The sequence below is a fragment of the Acinonyx jubatus genome, chromosome A1, assembly GCF_027475565.1.
Source record: "Acinonyx jubatus isolate Ajub_Pintada_27869175 chromosome A1, VMU_Ajub_asm_v1.0, whole genome shotgun sequence".
Classification (NCBI taxonomy): Eukaryota; Metazoa; Chordata; class Mammalia; order Carnivora; family Felidae; genus Acinonyx; species Acinonyx jubatus.
The window spans coordinates 177,814,820-177,833,116 of NC_069380.1; the positions used below are offsets into that span (position 1 = coordinate 177,814,820).

At 46.9% G+C, this 18,297-nt stretch overlaps 1 protein-coding gene across 2 annotated transcripts in view; it reads left to right on the forward strand.

The window, feature by feature from the left end:
- Nucleotides 1–18,297, forward strand: part of SLIT3 (slit guidance ligand 3) — a 590,204-nt gene that overhangs the window by 538,764 nt on the left and 33,143 nt on the right. For both annotated transcript variants that reach the window (XM_027034042.2, XM_053226652.1), the window contains 6 exons: nt 1,463–1,531; nt 3,255–3,326; nt 3,949–4,020; nt 12,147–12,218; nt 13,818–13,981; nt 16,208–16,332. In XM_027034042.2, the coding sequence (XP_026889843.1) occupies nt 1,463–1,531; nt 3,255–3,326; nt 3,949–4,020; nt 12,147–12,218; nt 13,818–13,981; nt 16,208–16,332 (574 nt within the window). The remainder of the gene's footprint in view (nt 1–1,462; nt 1,532–3,254; nt 3,327–3,948; nt 4,021–12,146; nt 12,219–13,817; nt 13,982–16,207; nt 16,333–18,297) is intronic.

The window sequence follows — 18,297 nt, forward strand, 5'->3', positions numbered from 1 at the left end:
TCCCAGGGACCAGCCCTGGAAATAAAGTTGCTTGGCCTTAATTTACAGTAATAACCATTCCAACTTACCCTCAAAGCTAAGCCTGGTTTGGTCATTGACAAACTGACTCATATCCTGTTTTAACCCATTTCATCCCATTCAGTCATTTGACGGTGGGTCTACTGGATGCCAGGCAATGTGCTAGCACCTCATTATTCAAAATGCAACCTGCAGACTGGCAGTTCCCACCATCACCCAGGAGCCTGTTAGAAATACAGACTCTCCGAACTGACACAGACCTACCAGATTAGGATCTGCTTTTTAGCCAGATCCCAGGTGATATGTACATATGTTAACGTTTAAGAAGCACCGGGCTAGAGATAGAGACTGAGAGTCTGCTGTCTTGGAGTTTAAGGCAAACCCAGCACCGGTGGACATCACCGCTGGGAGTTGACCACTCCAAGAGGAAGCTATGGGAGGCTTATGTCAAGAAAGTTTCACCCAGGAGACCAGAGGCAGTGTTGTAAGCCATCTTAAAGGTTTTGTAATGTTGACCCAAAAGCAATAAGAAGCCCAGGTGAAGGGGTTTCCAGCAAGGATGGGAATAAATAAATTGGCCCATGTCACCCCCTAAAGGTAGTGATAACTTTTGTAATTCATGATTAAAACGAGACTTCCTTCTCTTGTTCTCAAGCTCACTCAAGTGTCCAAAGAGGTGGCCTCTTCCTAGGTGAGCAGGTCAGTGCAGGACCCTGAAGTCCAGACAGGTCTAGGTTCAGCCTTTGCCTGTCCAGGAGGAGTCTCCATCTGTTGGTACGTCCCCAGTCTGAACCCCTGTACCCTCTCACAGGCAGTCATCCCACTGGGAACCTTAGCAGGAACATACCCCCTTTCCTCAGCTTTCAGAGGCACACTAGAGAACAAAACAATGAATTAGAGTTCTTAGCATGAATCGTGGCTCAGGAATCCCATGCCCTCCAGTAGCTAAGTAGAGGCCATATGGAACTGTGGTAAGATTATAGTCAGAGGGACCTGGGTTTGAGTCCTAGCTCAGCCACTCACTCACTGTGTGACCTTGGGCAAGTGTTTTAACATCTCTGAAATTCTGTTTCCTCAATTGTGAATCCAAGAGAATTGTGAGGGCTGGGTACAGAGTGAGTGCTTTATTTATTTAACAAATATTTATTTGACATCTACTGTGTGCCAGCTCTGTACGTACTCTTGGGGGATCCAGCACTGGGCAATTTTAGACAACAGCCCTGCCATCAATGGAGTTTAGTAGTCCAGTGGGAGAAAATGTCATTAGTTGAATAATCACACATATAAATATAAATGACAAACGTGGTATGTGTTTTGATGTAGGGGAGAAAAGAAGCTGAGAGAGTAAAACAGAGGCCCAACCTAGCCCGGGGGAGGTGACTCTGAGAAATGACAAATTGTGCAGTGTCTCTTGGCCAAGCGTCACTCTGCCCCTCTCTTTCAGGTACCTGGAAGGAAACCACTTAACAGCCGTGCCCAGGGAACTGTCCGCCCTCCCACACCTGACACTTATGTAAGGAGCCCGGCATCGGGTGGGACATGTAATTTTCTTGCCTGGGGGAGCTCAGGAGACTGACGTGGAGGGTCAGGGAGGATGATCTGCAGGCTTCGCCACATTCCTGCACTTTCTCCCGGGTGGAGCAGAGAGAGGCAGCTGGGAGGAGTGAGCCGGCCTGATGGGCCAGGTCTTACCAGTGAGAGCTACACACAGAAATACCCAGAGCCTGGCATCACTGACTGTCCATCCACATCAACTTCCTCCTTGGCATAGAGAGAGGTGGGACAGCCTCTGACTTTCTGGTGCCCCAGTTAAATCCCAAGCCTCCTCAGTCTCCAATTTCTTGCAAGCTGTGGCTGCACTGAGGTTTGCCAAAAGCTTAAAGGGGCGTTTTTTTCTTCCTCCTCTAGTTGCCCAGAAAATGTTCCAGGTAAATGGTTGAAATTGAGGTTCCTTTGGGTGGTAAATGCCACTGGCTGCAAGTCTGCCAAGATCCAGGAAAACTCCCGAATGAGGAAATGTGGGGCATGGATGAGGCCCAGGAAACCGGGTGGTCTGTAAGCTTTGTCCCTTGACCGCCTCGCTGCCTTGCCAAAGTGGGACCCGTGAGAGTACAAAGTAATTCCTTGGGCGAGTGGCCATTGGAAGATCACCCTGGCTGATTAGGGGGCGGGGAGCTGGTCCACAGGGGGGAATTGAGAGTTCTTTCACAATGAAACACTGTTGCCCTTGGAAAAATGGGGCTGCTGAAGAAAGGTGGAAGAAAGCCACCTGTCACCTCATTCAGCCTTGCTTCCTAAATATCCCCCAAACCAGCCTCTGGATGAGATCTCTCAGCTTCAGCCCTGTGGGCATTTAGAGCCACATCATTCTTGGTTGTGGGGCTGTGGTGGGCATTGTGGGATATTTTGCAGCAACCCGGGGCCCCTACTCACTAGACACCAGCAGCACCCCTCTGCCAGTAGGAACAACCAAAAATGTCTCCAGACATTGCCACATGTCACTGGGGAAGCAAAAGTGCCCTGAGCTGGGAACCCCTTCTCTAAAGCAATGGCTCTGAACCTCAGCTGATTAGTTTTTTGTTTTTGTTTTTGTTTTTGTTTTTTAATACTGATGCTCAAAACCACCCTCAAGCAATTAAATCAGAATACCTGATTTACAAGCCAGAATATCTGGGCATGGAACCCAGGCCTCAGAGGCTGTAAACATTCTGCAGGTGATTCTGATGTGCAGCTACTATTGAAAACCACTGCTTAGGATATTTATCCCTGAAGAGAATCTGGAGGTTGTAATTGGGAGAAGACTATACCCCTACCAATCTCATTCCCCCTAAGAGAGAATCTGATAAGATGGAATGAATGAATGCCAGAAGAGAGGGAGGAACAGTGAAAGGAAGGATTGACCTGGGAGGAAATGGCACTGGCATAAGGAGAGATCTTATGTGTTATGTTTTGCTGGAAGAATGAAATGGACAGATAAACTTGTAATTGAATGGTTGAATAGGTGGATGGATGGATGGATGGATGGATGGATGGATGGATGACCAACAAACGCTTGAATGAGTGATTGAAGAAATCTTGAATGAAAAAATGAACATTTGGATGAATGGGTGGGTAGGTGAGTAGATTGGTGAGTGGATGGATGGATGGATGGATGGATGGGTAGATAGAAAGATAGCATGCACAAATGTATGAAAGTTGCCACTAACAGTAAAGTGTTACTCTTCTATTTGTCCTAGTGACCTGAGCAACAACAGCATTGGTGTGCTGACCAATTACACCTTCAGTAACATGTCTCACCTGTCCACCCTGTGAGTACAATGGGGCACTGTGTTCAATATGGGCCTGGCAGTCAGTGGCCTGGGACCATCCTTTCTCCCTGTCCCCTCATGCGTATGCTCTCTGCTCTAGTGATCCTCTGGGCTATGGCTGCCCCCATGTAGAGCAGACCTTAACCAGCAGAAGAAAAGTAAAGTAGGTCAGAACTCTACTGTCTGGGCAGTTAGAGAGGAACTAACACCTAATTACTTCTGAAGAAGGCCCTCTTTAGCTTACCTTCTGTGATTTGTGAATTTTCTTTCCCAGTGGAGGGTTTCCCTACACAATTATATTTTTCTCAGATCCATTTATTTCCTATTAGCTCTGCACATTGTGAGCACTGACCATTTGACAACAGAGGGAGGTGATGGCAAAGCTGGTTAGGAAGCCAGCCTGCTGTGGCAGATGAGAGGAAGCTGGGAAAACGAAGCCAGAAGCCAGTGAATGTCCTAGAGTGGGGGAGGGTGTTCCCCTTCCCTTTATTGTTGGGAGGCTTTTTGTCAAAATATTAAAATTGGAAAGATAAAGAAATCATTTGCTTTGAGCGGTCCACAGTGTGGGCCATACGCCCATATGTATGTGAGAATAGGAATGGCCGTGTGTCTTTGTCCACAGGATCCTGAGCTACAACCGGCTGCGGTGCATCCCCATCCACGCCTTCAACGGGCTGCGGTCTCTCCGAGTGCTGTGAGTACCCAGAGCCCTGAGTTCAGCTTCTGCTTCACCATGTAACAGCAGGCGATACTCAGCACAGTTCCCACACACACACTTCCCCAACCCCGCACTCCTACTGGCTCAGTGGGGTGGGGCGGAGGGGGGAGGGCAGAGAGCCAGCTGCTACCATTTGTGGACCTGGATCAAATCACAGACCAGTCTGAGTTTCTACTTCTTTCTGTGCCCAGTGAGATCACTAGCACCTCCCTCGTGAGGATTAGCATATGCAACTGTATTCTGCACCCTAGTAGAGCACAGTGTGTGGCTTATGGCCACTATCTTGATGATCATTCCACTGTTGGTCCCTCCGACTTTAGAGCGGCAGGGTAAACACTGTGAAACTCTGCAAGGAAACCAAACGCATCTATCAGAGGTCACAAACTAGAAGCCCAGAGACCTGGCTCAGCTCACAGACAGCTATTAGTTAGCAATTGTAGAGTTAGTTGGCTCATAGAGTATCTTTTCAATCAAGCAGTTTGGGGGCACCTGGTGGCTCTGTGAGTTGAGCATCCGTGTCTTGATTTCAGGTCAGGTTGTGATCCCGGGGTTGTGGATCAAGCTCTGCATAGAGCCCCGCACTGGGTTCTGTGCTAAGCTTGAGGCCTGCTTGAGATTCTCTCTCTCTATCCCTGTGCCTCTCTCTGCCACTCCTACTGTCTCTCTAAAATTAAAAAAAAAAAAAAGTGTTAATAAGTTGCCAACAGTTAAATATCAGCAGGCTTCTCATACAAAATCCTAATTTCTATTCTCTCTTAGAAAATGGGGAGACCTGGTCATTCCAGGGCTCCCATCTACATTCTTGCATGGCTGAGCAGCCCTGCCCCTTTAGACCAGACTGTATAGTCTGCAGCCTCCACAACTGCCTCCCCATCACCTTATGACACCTGCCTCACCCTGTCCTACACAAGGTAGAGGACAGCCCACTGAGGCAGATGAGCCCCAGCAAAGGCACGATGACCATGAAGTCTACCTGCTTTTCAATCATGGCTCTGCCCCTCCCTAGCTGTGTGTCTTCAATAAAATCCAGATGGTAATTACCTCACAGGGTCTTATAATGATTAAATGAGATGCTGTATATAAAGCATTTAGCGTAGCTCTGGCCCACAGTAAGCACGTTATAAATATTTGTTATTACTGTTATTTGTTATTACCTTGCAAGAGCAGGAATGGCACCTCACTGCCACCCCCAACCCTTGGTCCTGTTGTCGCCTGATTTTTGTGCCTTCTTATCTTGCACATTTTGTCGGGAAAGGAGGATTCTCTGAATGATATTGCCATGAGAACAGAAATGCCACTTTTTGTGGCCGTTGCCTCATATAACCCTTTCCAACAGTGCTGTAAGACTGAGGGGATTAGGCCCATTTTAAAGATGGGAAAACTGAGGCCCAGGTTGTAACTGGCCCAAAATCCAGCAGTCAGGAGCTTGCAGAATCCAGCCTCCTGACTCAGAACCCTGGACCCTTCTCAGGACCCAGTAGCAACCAGCAAACAGCACCCAATGAGCCTGTCCATTTCAGAGCCTCCAGGCTGATGTGATTTATCGAAGCCCACAAAACACTGGTGTCAGCGACAACTCCCGCCACATGTCATCTGCGCTGTTATTAAAAATCAATTCTCTGGAGGCAAAGAAGTGCCCACGCTGACAGTGTGCAATCTGTTATTGTCACTTATTTATTATCCACCTTCTCTGGGGAGTTTGAGAATGGAAACATCAGCAGAACCATTTCCCTGTTTCCAGTTGAACACAATGGGAGATGGGCTTGTTTCATTGGCCGGGGCTGAGGCTGGACCTGCTCCCCACTCCCACTTCCCACCATCCTCCCTTAGTCCCACCTTGTCTCCCATCCTGGTCTTCTGGTTCTATGCATGGGTTTGCTCCCAGGGGCTGGGCCTGACAATTTTCGTGGGACCCGTGTGTATATGTTTGTAGTTAGAGAGGTTCTGGCGGGGCAGCTCAGCACGGGAAAGGGAGGACAGTGGAGAATGCTCGCCTGTCCATTTCTCTGGTCTCCCATGGTGTTGGCATGAACACCACCAGGTTTTCTGCTTCCTAGGCACCTTGTCCACCGTGTTCCAGATCACTGTCATTAGTCCACCAGGAGCACACCTCAACATACCATGTGCTTGTGCTTGCTTCTTGAATTAAGAATTAGTAGGCTTTTAGCATCATCATTTTAGAATCATGGGCTCTTGGAGATAAAAAAGGGTCTTAGAGGCCCTCATTCCAACCACCTACCTCAGTGGGGAGCAACTATTTTCTGCATAAAGGCCAATTCAGGAAAAATAAAAATGTTTATGGAGTACGTTTCTTTTATGATATTTGTATCCTTTCTCCCAGTAATTGCACATCTAGGAATTTATGCCTAAGAACAATCCGATATGAGGGAAAGATTCTCTGTGCTAAAATATTGGTTGCTCTGTTATTTTTAACCTCCATTTTAAATATTACCTACAAGTGCCACAGTGGGGAAATGCTTAAGGAAAGCATAATGCAGCCAGTCAGTGAAAGGCAATTATTAAAAGAGGTAAAGACGAAAACTAGGTAGCAGTGTGGGGAAGTGTTGACCACACGGCCTTATGTGGAAAAGTAAACCTAATTTTTTACGTTATAATTATAACTTGCATACATTTATAATTATGAAGTTCTAAAGGAACATAGGAAACTTTAAAAAAAATCATTGATAGCTAACTGCTAATGTGAAGTTATTTATGTAATAAAAGAAGGCAAAGTTAAAGATGACTGAATATAGTAGGATAGTCACAATTTAGAGGGTTAGGGGGGAAAGGTAGGTTTTTTTGAATGAGTATCTACAACTGCGTTTGAGCATTCGTGTATTCTTTTCTCAATTCTAAAGGGTTTCATTATTTTAGTGAAAATTTCAGAAATGACCAGAGGTCAGGGATGCAGGCAGTTTGGGATGGGGGAAGAGAATGAGTATCAGGTTTAGCCATAGACAAAGGCCAAAAAGTATTCTAGAAAGACCTGACATTTAATAGTGAGTGAGTGTGTGTGTGTGTGTGTGTGTGTGTGTGTGTGTGTGTGTGTGTGTGTGTGTTGGTGAGTAGATATGTATGAATACATTTCTGAGACAGGAGGATTATCAGGGACCCCTGAGTACAAAACATTGGGTGAAAGTATGTGAGGTTTACCAGTTTGCTCTTAATCGAAAAAGAGCTAGAAGGGAACATTCTCATGGACATTCTAGTTCTTCTTTTCAGGGATCTGTGTGTTCCCTGATCGTTGCCCCACACCGAGCCACATGCCTTGTGCGTGTGTGGTCCCAATTGTCACTCCCCAGCCCCAGCCACAGGAGGGCCACCTGGAATCAGTTAGCTGTGGGAGAGCTATTTCAGTGTGTGCTCAAGAGATGTGGGGTGGGATTTTCATTCATCATCCTCAGTATTTTTAACCCCTCATCCCTGAAGTAAGATTGTGCTTACTATTTATGTATATGGGGCTGTTCATCTCTCCCTGCTCTACCGATTGCATGGATCCTCCCTACAGCATCCCTACAGAGGGCTCCATTGCCCTTTGCTTGATTATGTTTAGGTACCATGAGCCTGCTCCCTTCCCAGATAATCCCACTCCATTTTTGACCAGCTGTTGAACATTAGACAATTCTGGTGAGCCAAAAGGTGATTCCTTAGGGACTTAAACCCTGGTCCCGGTTTGGCCCTTTGGTGCTACCAAAAAATAGAATTAATTGTGAATTTTAGAAATGGGAAGTGAGTGTTAGAAATTATCCTATCCAAACCTTACATTTATAAGGTAAGGAGACACACTCAAAAAGGTTTAGTGACTTGCCCACAATCATTCACTTATTTTCTAAATGCCAATTGTGGGTTCAATGCTAAACACTAGACAGGAAAATAATGAAACAAGTTCTTGTCCTCAGAGAGCTCACAGTCTAGAAGAGGAAACAGACAAGTATATAAGCTACTGCCACACATGGCCATACCTGTGGGAGAGCCATGGGACCCAGTGTGGGCCCTCAAAAAGGCTTTCTGAGACAAAGATGGTAATCACCACTGACATATATTAAACCTTGACCATGTACGACATACTGGGCTACATACTTTAGTTACATTATCATATCATATCCACTTTTCATATCAACCCTAGGAAGAACGTACCACTATTAACCCTATTCCCCAGACGTGGAAACAGAGGCTCAGCAAGGTTGAGTCACTTTGCCAAAGGGATGTAACCACTACAGAGTAAAGTTGGGATTTGAACCCAAGACTGTTGGCTCTTAGAATCACTGCCCTGAGCTTGTACTCCCAAGGCTGAGTCTGCGCAGCCAGGGGGAGTTACCTGTGTGATGGGAGTGGAGAATATTCTAGGCAGGGGGAGTTACCTGTGTGATGGGAGTGGAGAATATTCTAGGCAGGGAGAATATAAATTCCCTAGACAGAGTCCCTGAAGTCAGGAAGGGCATGTGCATAGGGACCACAAGGAGCTACAGGTGTGGATGGATGTGGCTTCTGGGAATGGGAGCAGGAAGCTGTGCTGCAGACATGCCACAAGGTGGGAGCAGATGCAGGGCTGGACCCTGGTTTCCAGCTCCTAGCCCAGTGCTCTTTCCACCACATTCCATCCTTCCCACCAGAGATTATCTCTTTTTGTTGCCACCCATTTCAGACTTTTCTTGAGGATTAGAAGGATGTGGCCCAGAGATGCCTCTGATGAGAATTAAGGAATGTGGTGGAAAGACACCTGAACAGGAAGGTGACAGGCACGGGGTCACTCTGCCGAAACCCAGTGTTCCTCTTCTCCAGTCCTGGAGTCTGTCACAGGACATACACGCTGCATAGCTTCAGGCTTCCCCTCTGTGTGTGGGGAAGGCTTTGAGAGGACTAGCCCCAAAACACAACCCAGAACCTAGAGGGGAAGGAGTCATGGTGACCTTAGCCATGGCCGCAGCTCACGTGAAGGAATGTGCATCAAGTACAGGCCCTGCATGTAGCCCTGCGCCATCTGAACCACTTGCATTGTGTCTTTTAAGCTTCACAACTAGCTTATGAAGCGGTACGTTAGATCCCTTCCTGGCTGAAGGATAGGAAAATCAGCTCAAACCACATTAGGCATGAAGACAATTTATCAAAGCATATTACTGAAAACTTCAGTAGTAGATATTACATTCTAGGGCTGGGTGCAGGGACTTCCAGTGGTATCAGAAATGTGCCTCTTTCTGCTTCTCAAAACTGCCTCTGTCCTAATAGTTCCAGAGAAAGTCCCAGAAATATCTCACTGGCCCACTTAGGTCACCTGCTCAGCCTCAAACCAATCTCAGTGACTGATTGGGCTGACCTGGGCCATGGTTCTGCCCCTGAGACCAAACCAGTTGGACTGAGGGGAGGGAGGGGTGAGTCCCCCTTGGAAAAGGGAGGAACTGTTACAGAAGAGAGATTGGTGCCAATTAATCCACATTCCTAAAAAGATATCTACTGCAAGTGGATCCTGAGAATTCCCATTTTAGAGATGAGAAAACTAAGGTACAGAAAGATTGAGTCTGTTGAATCAGATAATCACACAGCCGGCAATGACTCACACCCAGGAGGTCTGATCCAGGGTCATTTAACCCTTAGGAGTGACCTAGCCCGCTGAAAAGAGACTTCACCCACCCCAGCCCACATCTGGGATGAGGATCTTCCCTGCCATCTATCATATACACTGGAACGCCTGTGCAATATACACATTCTGTGAGCACCTGGGGATCCAGAGACCCAAGGTTCAGGCAACCCAGAATTAACATGAGATGGTTCTGCCTTCATGTTGCTCTAAATGATGCCCTCATCCGCATCCCAACATTCCCAAGTTTGCTTTAACACCTATTAAGAGTCAGCAGGGAAAAGGAGTCCCAGGCGCTTGAAGATGGGTCATTCTGAGTTGGAAATTGCTTGCCATCACCAGCCCCATGAGGTGTAAGGGGAAAGGGGAGGAAAAGCAGCGGTGGGGGAGGGAGGAGGGAGTGCTTCCTGGGAGGGAACCTTTGTCCCACTTCCCTGGCATCCTTTAGGATGGTGGTTGGACATGCAAGAGTCTTTCTTTGGGGGCAAACCAGGAGAGAGAACCTGCAGTGTAGGCAGATTTCTTTTCGCGTTGTCCCAGTAAATTACAGCCCCAGTTACTCTGCAGTTTATGGAGATCTCAGCGGCTCAGCTCGTAATAAATGGGAGCGTGACTTACAGGAGTCACAGCGCCAAAGCTGCCTTTGGGTCATTTGATGTTTTTAAATTAGGGCTTCGTGCCTCTCCAGGGGCTCAGGCCTCATTCAGAAATGATTAACAACAGGGCCAGGTGCATTTGCCAAACAGCGAGCAGCCATGAAGTCATCCAAGCTAATAGCAGGCAGGAGCCGGTGTGATTCATAAATAACCACATGCATTCGAGACTAAATGATACTGATAAGTGTTGGGAAGTACTTCTAGCTCCTTCTTACGCAGGCCGGTGAGAAGCTACCTCCAACACTCTCTAAAGGACTGGTTACCTTCTTCCTGCTGTCCTGGGGAGCGAGAAGGGCAAGGAGCTTGAGGTGATGAGGATGACAGCCTGGGACAGCTAAATGTGGTCCGGAGGACCAAGAGCATCAGCATCACCTGGGAGCTGGTCAGAAATGCAGCGTCTCAGGCCCCACCCCAGACCCACTGAACCAGGGCCCCTGAGAATGGGTGTCAGAAATCCACCCATGTGTTGGCTCCAGCACTCAGTCTGTATTACATGTAATTAAGCTCCTGTCTGTATTTCAGCTCAAAACCCAGGGCAGGCTAACATCAGCCAAAAGGAAAACAAAAGGACAGATTCATTAGTTATTACCCTGTTTACACTTCCCCAGTCAACTCTCATCACCCCTTTGTTTTACTAGGGTTCCTTCACAGCACAGAGGACAGTGAGCAGTAGTCACTAAAGAAGGCTTTGAGTGTCTATGAATTTCATTTACCTTGCATTTCACAGCTCAGACCCAAAGTGAGTCATCGGTGTGGGGATATTTTTGTAGGCAGTTGAGGCTTAATTCTTCAAAGGAGGGTATAACCCATGAATTGAGGATTTACTAGCATTGTTACTTGAGCACTGGAGCAATGTTCATTTGGTATTTTTCTCATGGACCTATTCTCCAGGCATTTATTGGAAGGACAGTATATGCCACCACTTTGCAAGTGAGAATAGCTCCCGGCCCCTATACCACAGGATGGAGAGAGGTATAATTAATACCAAGTAGGTTGCCTGGCCCCTTGGACACGCAGTCAGAAAATGCACTCAGATGCACACAGTGCCAGATACATACGTGTGTGGCCCAAACCCTTCCCCATAAAGATGAGGGTCCAGCCCCAGGCAGTCTCCCCAGGACCTGAGTGCTCTCCCCATCTATCACCTAAGCTGGGATTGGTAACATTTCTCAATCTTCCCAGAATCTCTCTAGGTGAATATGAAGGGAACTAATTTATTGATCTGGCTGGGCCAGACATTCTTTGAGACCCTTTCACAAATATTGATAATGGTTGGTCATTCAGCGCGTAGAAAATGCCAGACTTTATATGGATTAATGCACCCACAACCACCTTCCATGACAAATCTTTTTACTTTTATTCCCGTTTTACAATAGGAAACTGAGGCACAGACAGGTAAATAACTTTGGCCACAGTCACACAGCTTGTAAGTGGCAGAGTCAGGATTTGAATGCAAGCAGCCTGGTTCTAAAACATACAGTCTCAGCCAGTTCTTCACATTCTCTCTCGGATGCCTCTGTTGGGTATCTCTCTCCATGCTTCAGGTGCAAAAACGGAGGCTGGGAAGAGTAAAGTTAACTTACCTAATGTTCCACAGTTAACAGGGGCTGGTTTCTGATTCCATCCCAGGCCTGTCAGATTCAAAAACCCATCCTCTTCTTTCCCACACCCTCTACCCCCAACATCCCCACTGCTGAGCTGGGCATGGAAACATTCACACACCTGCCGAGAAGGAGGACACACCCCCCACTGTGAGCTTTGGGGCTCTGAGCACAGCTGAAAGGCATCTGGGCCAGCCTGGGACCCCAAGAATGTACTGAATTCAGAACTGTTACTGGGGGGTTAACCTCTGACCTGTGTTTCTGCTTCAGAACCCTCCATGGCAACGACATTTCCAGCGTTCCCGAAGGCTCCTTCAGTGACCTGACATCTCTTTCCCATCTGTAAGTAGCCATATTTCTGCCTGGTGTGGATCCATTCAAAATGCAATATCATTAGAGTGCCAGAGATGATGCTGTGACTGTTAACATTTCAGTATTCATTCTTTCCGTATGCATAGGGTATGTTCCATGAAAATGTGCCCACGTTGTGCACGTTGTGTGTTCTCTACTTCAGATGCCTTCAAAGGCATCATCAATTATGTAAACAATGTAAATGTTTAATAAGAAGAACTAACATAAAACTCTTACTGTGTGATAAACACTTTAGATGAATTATCTCATTTACTTCTTATAGCAATAAAGCATTTTTATCCCCTTCTTACACAGTGAAGCTTAAATGGAGAAGAACCAAAGAATTGGTCCAAGGGTCACACAGCTAGTAAGCAGCAGAGCCCTGGTTCCAACCCAGGTCTTCCTTGGCTCCAAAGCACATATTCTCTGCCACTCTGCATCAGGGATTCTGTCCCCATTGCACACAGGGGAAACCGAGGTCTGTAAAAATTAGGTGTTACAAACCTTTGCCAGGAACATTTCTGAGTCTATATGTATACAACTCTATGTATATTTGATTGTTTTCAGATTGCATGCATATATTGTGATACTGATACATTATGCATACACCTTATAAAACATCCAACAAATAGAAATTCTAAATGATACGATTTTTAAAATAAGCAAAAATCCTTGTATTTTCTCTCTGGACACCACTGTTGAGAGGTCTGCATCAGCCCATGCCGTCCCCCAGCTGTGCTTTTTTAAAGCTAAGGGGTGTAGCTGGAGGAAAAACTTGCTTCTACCCCCTTAGTTTCTGTGGCTGGTCTAAGAATTAGACTGACATAAGACAGAGCAACTGGAGAAAAGGATATAAATATATTTGATGTTTTTATGTGTATGTGGGAGTGTTCAAATGGAAAATGAAGACCCAAAGAAGCCATTGGACCCAAAAACTTATATACTTTTTTATGCAAGGAATGATAAATTGTAGGGATGTGACAAGACAAAGGGCCTTGGGCTAGGGCAGCAATTGTGTGGCAGTGACTAGGAAATATATGGAGAGGGACCACTGGAAGGTCAAGGTTATTTGAGCAGGTAGGTTTGGCCTGGTCCATTTTAGTATTCATTCCCAGTCTCTAGTGATAAGAATATTTTTCCCTTCTTGGTGCAGGGAGGGCATCTTTCTCACAGGAAACTTTCTGACTTGCTTTTAGGTAGAGACAGGGAGGTCAGAGAGCCCCTTCTGCACCTGCCATTTTTCAAGTACCTTTAGCTTGAAATAATCAATATGCCAAAGCAGCATATTTAGGGGTGGAGTGCTCTGAACCGTTTCTGTGGCCTGAAGATTCTCCCTAGGTTGCTGTGTATCACCCTTCTCTGAAGAGTGCATCCTTCAGTGGACCCTTCAGTAGGGCAAGGGAGCCAGATAATCAGATGGCCAAAGGTCCATCCTTCTCCTCCTGGAAACTCCTTCTCTGCTGGTCCTCATGTCAGATACCCCCAATCTAGTCAGAGTCTGAAAATTCTGTTTCTCCAGAGGGCCAAGGGTATGGAGCCTATGGGCCAAGCTGGGCAAGGGGGGCCCTGACTTCCTGCTCTGCCTCCTAGGGCGCTGGGAACCAATCCACTCCACTGTGACTGCAGTCTGCGCTGGCTGTCAGAGTGGGTGAAGGCGGGATACAAGGAGCCTGGCATCGCCCGCTGCAGTAGCCCTGAGTCCATGGCTGACAGACTCCTGCTCACCACCCCCACCTACCGATTCCAGTGCAAAGGTACATGCTGACTCTCCCCCACCTCTCGAGGGGTCTGCTCTGTCTCCAACAGCCCACCAGAGCTGGGTGTCTCAACAGACGTGACTTCTAAACCACTGCCCTGTCTCTTCTATAAGCTGCACAGAGAGACTCAGATGCTGTTATCTCCTCCAAGTTTCTCTGCTGGCATCCCTACATACTCCTCTCTGACTTCATTCTCTATATCATTTTGCACAGAGAAAAATCTTTAACTTGCATTTTTTTCACCCAACATTCTTAAAGCCTAAGCCTTTTCCCATTTTTACTACAGCAAGCTTTAGGTACATGAGATTTTAACTGACGACAACAAACTGCTACTGGGTTTTTATGTGCTGGACATCATGTTAAGCACTTTTTTGTGTGTTATTTCATTTAATTCTCACTTTCCAAGTATTTATTCAGTTCCCCAACCCTCTCTGGGTTAGACTTCAGTATCACCCTTATTCTTAAGAATGAGAAAGCTGAGGCTTACTGAGGTTAAGGGACTTCTCAAGTCCACAGTTAGGATGATTCCAGGTCTTTCTGATTCCCCTGTACCTACTTGTGGCCACCAGGCTTTAATAATTCCACTGTAACGTCTTTAGCCAGTTCCTGGCCCTGAACCTTTAGTCTTCACTGGGTATTTCCAGTTGTTTTCTTACCACTGATGCATAAAGGTCTTTTTCTATTGAAAATTATTCCTTAGATAAGATTCAGAGAACAGAAACTACTGAGCCAAAGTATGTGATCATTTTTAAGGTCTTTACACATATTGCCCTGCCATTTGGTGTCTAAAAGAGGGTTATAAACCACTTTATGCTCCCAGTAAGCACCATTTGAGTGCATTTTTCACCAGACTCTTACATTATTTTATCTCATTTCATCTCATTGCTAATTAGATAGGTTTAAAAAAGTATGTCTCCTATTTTGTGTCTTTGCTTATTGGGGAAACTGCATTTTTTTCAAAAATTTACTTTCCATTTATGTCATACATTTGTCTGGTAGTGTCTTTGCCCATCTCTTAGAGCCTTGAGTTTATTTTGATTTATATATATATATACTTTGATTACCCTATAAACTTCCTGTGTCTCACATTTCTGCTTAAAGCAGGAAAACATTCTTTTGGCTTTAAGATAATTTTTCATTTTCTCCTCCTGCTTCCAAGTCATCTCACTTGATTGATGCTAAAGAGGCCCAGATCAGTCTAAAACAATGTTTCTCAATCCTAGCTGCACATTTTGGAATCACCTGCAGAGCTTTTTACTGGTTCCCTGGCCCAACACTCCAAGTTTTGATTAAATCAGTGTGGGGTACAGCCTGGCCGTGTTGAAGATATTTAAAAGCACCTTCGCTCTTTCCTCTGTAAGGTGACCAATTCATCCCGGTTTGGCTGGGGCCTTCCTGGTTTTAGCACTGAAAGTCCTGTGTCCTGGGAATCCCTTCAGCCCCTGGCAAACAGGACAGATAGTGTCCCTGTTCTAATGGAAGCCAGGGTTAAGCCAGCTTGTACAGATTCTTAGGCCATCCTTTCTGTTCACCCCACCCACAAATGGTCAGACTTGCCCTGGGGTCATTCTCAACCCAATCTCCAAAGCTCTGTTCAAGGACTATGACCTCCATCCCTCCAGCCTTTGTAGCTGAAGAGAACAGGACACTGTCAAAACTGTCATAGATGCACAGTGTGCCTGAGCACAGTTTACCATCTGTCAACAATATCATTGCTGTGTCTTTTGGGGCCACTTCTTACTTCCTCCTGCCAATCAAGGGTTCCACAAGAGGGACTTCCTATGTGTGTCTTTGGCCCAGGCACCCTGCCTTCCTTAGCCTAGCATAGACTATTCCATGCGGAGGGGTGTTTAGGGGCAGAGGAGTGGGAGGTCCAAATGGAGCCTGGGACCAGAGCTCCCCGAACATGAAAAGATACACAAGGGGTTTCTAATTATGGTGTATTGTTTATAGATTAGCTCCAAAATCGGATCAGGCTAATTACAGTAATTTATTTGACTGCAGAAGTGCTTCTGAATGATGTCCCACTGTGATTTTTTCCTCACTGGACAATGGCTGCATTAATGGGACTCAGCTAGACTGGATGGTGCTGGCTGGGGAGCCACCCTCTGTGTGTAGAGATGGAGAGGGGCCGGCAGCTGGCTGAGGAAGGGGCCAGAGAGGAGGGAAAGGGAGGGAGGGGTGACAGTGACCTGCTACCAACATCCTGGTTTTGCTGTCCAGGGCCAGTGGACATCAACATTGTGGCCAAGTGCAATGCCTGCCTCTCAGACCCGTGCAAGAACAATGGGACGTGCAGCCAGGATCCTGTGGAGCTCTACCACTGCACCTGCCCCTATGGCTACAAGGTAAGATAGGAAGCCCCGCCCCCACCATTCACGGCCCAAGGAAGGCACTGTGCCCTGCTGACCCTCCCTTCTCCAAGGGCAGCCTGGAGAACTGCATTTCACAGGTCACTCCAGAGTGGCACTTGGCACTTGCCAGTAACACTGCTATTCTACTGGCGGGGGCTGCCCAGTTGTGTCACACTCATGCAAAACACAGAGAACCCCATCTTGGCAGTGACACTCTAAGGAGGAAATGTAATATTTATATTTTCCTTGTTAAACATGAGGAAATAAGTCTCAGAGAGTGAAAATGCTTCCAAGTAGAGGCATCCCTTGAACTTACTATCCTGGCTTCCTTTCAAGGGGATTTCCAGACTCTCCCCATCCCCTCCCTAACTCTGCCTCAGGAGGGCCAGTGCTGAAAGTGGGCTCCAGTTTGAGAAGGTACAGGGATGAGGGATTGAAAGGCCTGGGAGCTGCCAAGCTAATGCACTGTTGACAGGCTCAGGTCAGCCAGGAAGAGGATGGAGACCCTCGTTCTCCTGGGTGTCCTCCCCAGAAATCCAGGCTAATTCCAAAGCAACTTTTCTTCCTTTCTTCTCACCCAACACTATCTATCCTAAGTCCCTACTAACATCTATAGAGTATGGACTACATGGCCAACATTCTGCTTGACATCCTATTCACCTTTTCTTTTTAAATACCCCTTATGAGGAAGGCTCATTACTTCCCATTTATAGATGTGGAAACTGGGCCTCAGATTGTTGAAAAGGCTTGACTCAGTGTCTCAAAGCTCATAAGCAGTAGGGTTGGGATAGGACCAAGAGCTATATGATTCCAAAGTCCCCACCTTTACTCCTGGATAGCCAAGCCCTCCGCCGTGGCTCGCTGGGGTCAACAAAACAGTGGTTCACTCCTCTTCCCCAGGACCTTCCCAGCTTCCAGCCTCGCCAAGGCACCCATCCGCATACAGTGGGCAAGCCAAGCATTCCAACACCACTCCAAAACCCATCTACTGCACATGCCTAGTACAGGCAGAGCGGAAGGGAGCCGGCATCACTGGTCTCCTGTCCCCAGGGGGACTTGTGTGTGTAGTGACAAGCTTGAGGGGCAGAATCACTCTGGGGAACAGGGCTCCCTGGTGGTTTTTCAGCTGTAGCTGTGCCTCCAGCAGATAGTGTCAGAGTGCCACCTATGGGCCTGCCATAGGAGAGCCCAAGGATTCCCTTTGCAGCCAGCCAGCCAGACGGCCTTGCCCCAGGCAGCCACCCCAGATCCATGCATCCTACATGTGCAATGCACAGACATTGCAGGGGAAGTGTAGAAGTGAAGATACCATACTCAGGAGGCCTAGCTCCTCAAACCCACTTGTATTAATTCAGTGGAGAAAACTCAGGCTGTGGAATTATACAGAGGGCACATGTGAACTCCAGCTTTGCTGTCTACTAGCTATGTGGTGATGGCCAGTGGCTTTGCCTCAGCCTTCCTGTGGACAAACCAGGGCCTATCTCACAGGGGTGCTGTGAGAATCAAATGTGCAATAACATATGCAAGGCACCTAGGCAGCTGTTCAGTATGCACTCTGTACACTGGCACATTGCTACATCTCTCTTTACCCTTGCATGCTGGTCCTGATACCAGGATATGGATGGGCCGCCGTTAACAGGCAGTATGCTGCTGGTCTCACTAGGGATTCTCAGCCCATGACACTGTGAATTGCCAGAGATCATCAGTTGCTCTCCTGGAACGGTGATATGTGCATTTATAACATCCCCAATACCATACCTATGCGTCGACTGTGGATCAGGCACTCAGCTGGACATTGGCATTTATTCCCTTCTCTGAGTTGTATAATCAACCTTTGAGGTGGGCGGGATCATCCCTATTTGAAAGATAAGGCCACTTGTTCAGACTTTGCTCGTAAGATTCTGAAGGTCTAGCAGAAGAATCTGAACTGAGATTTTGACCTTTACGAAGCTATCGGGC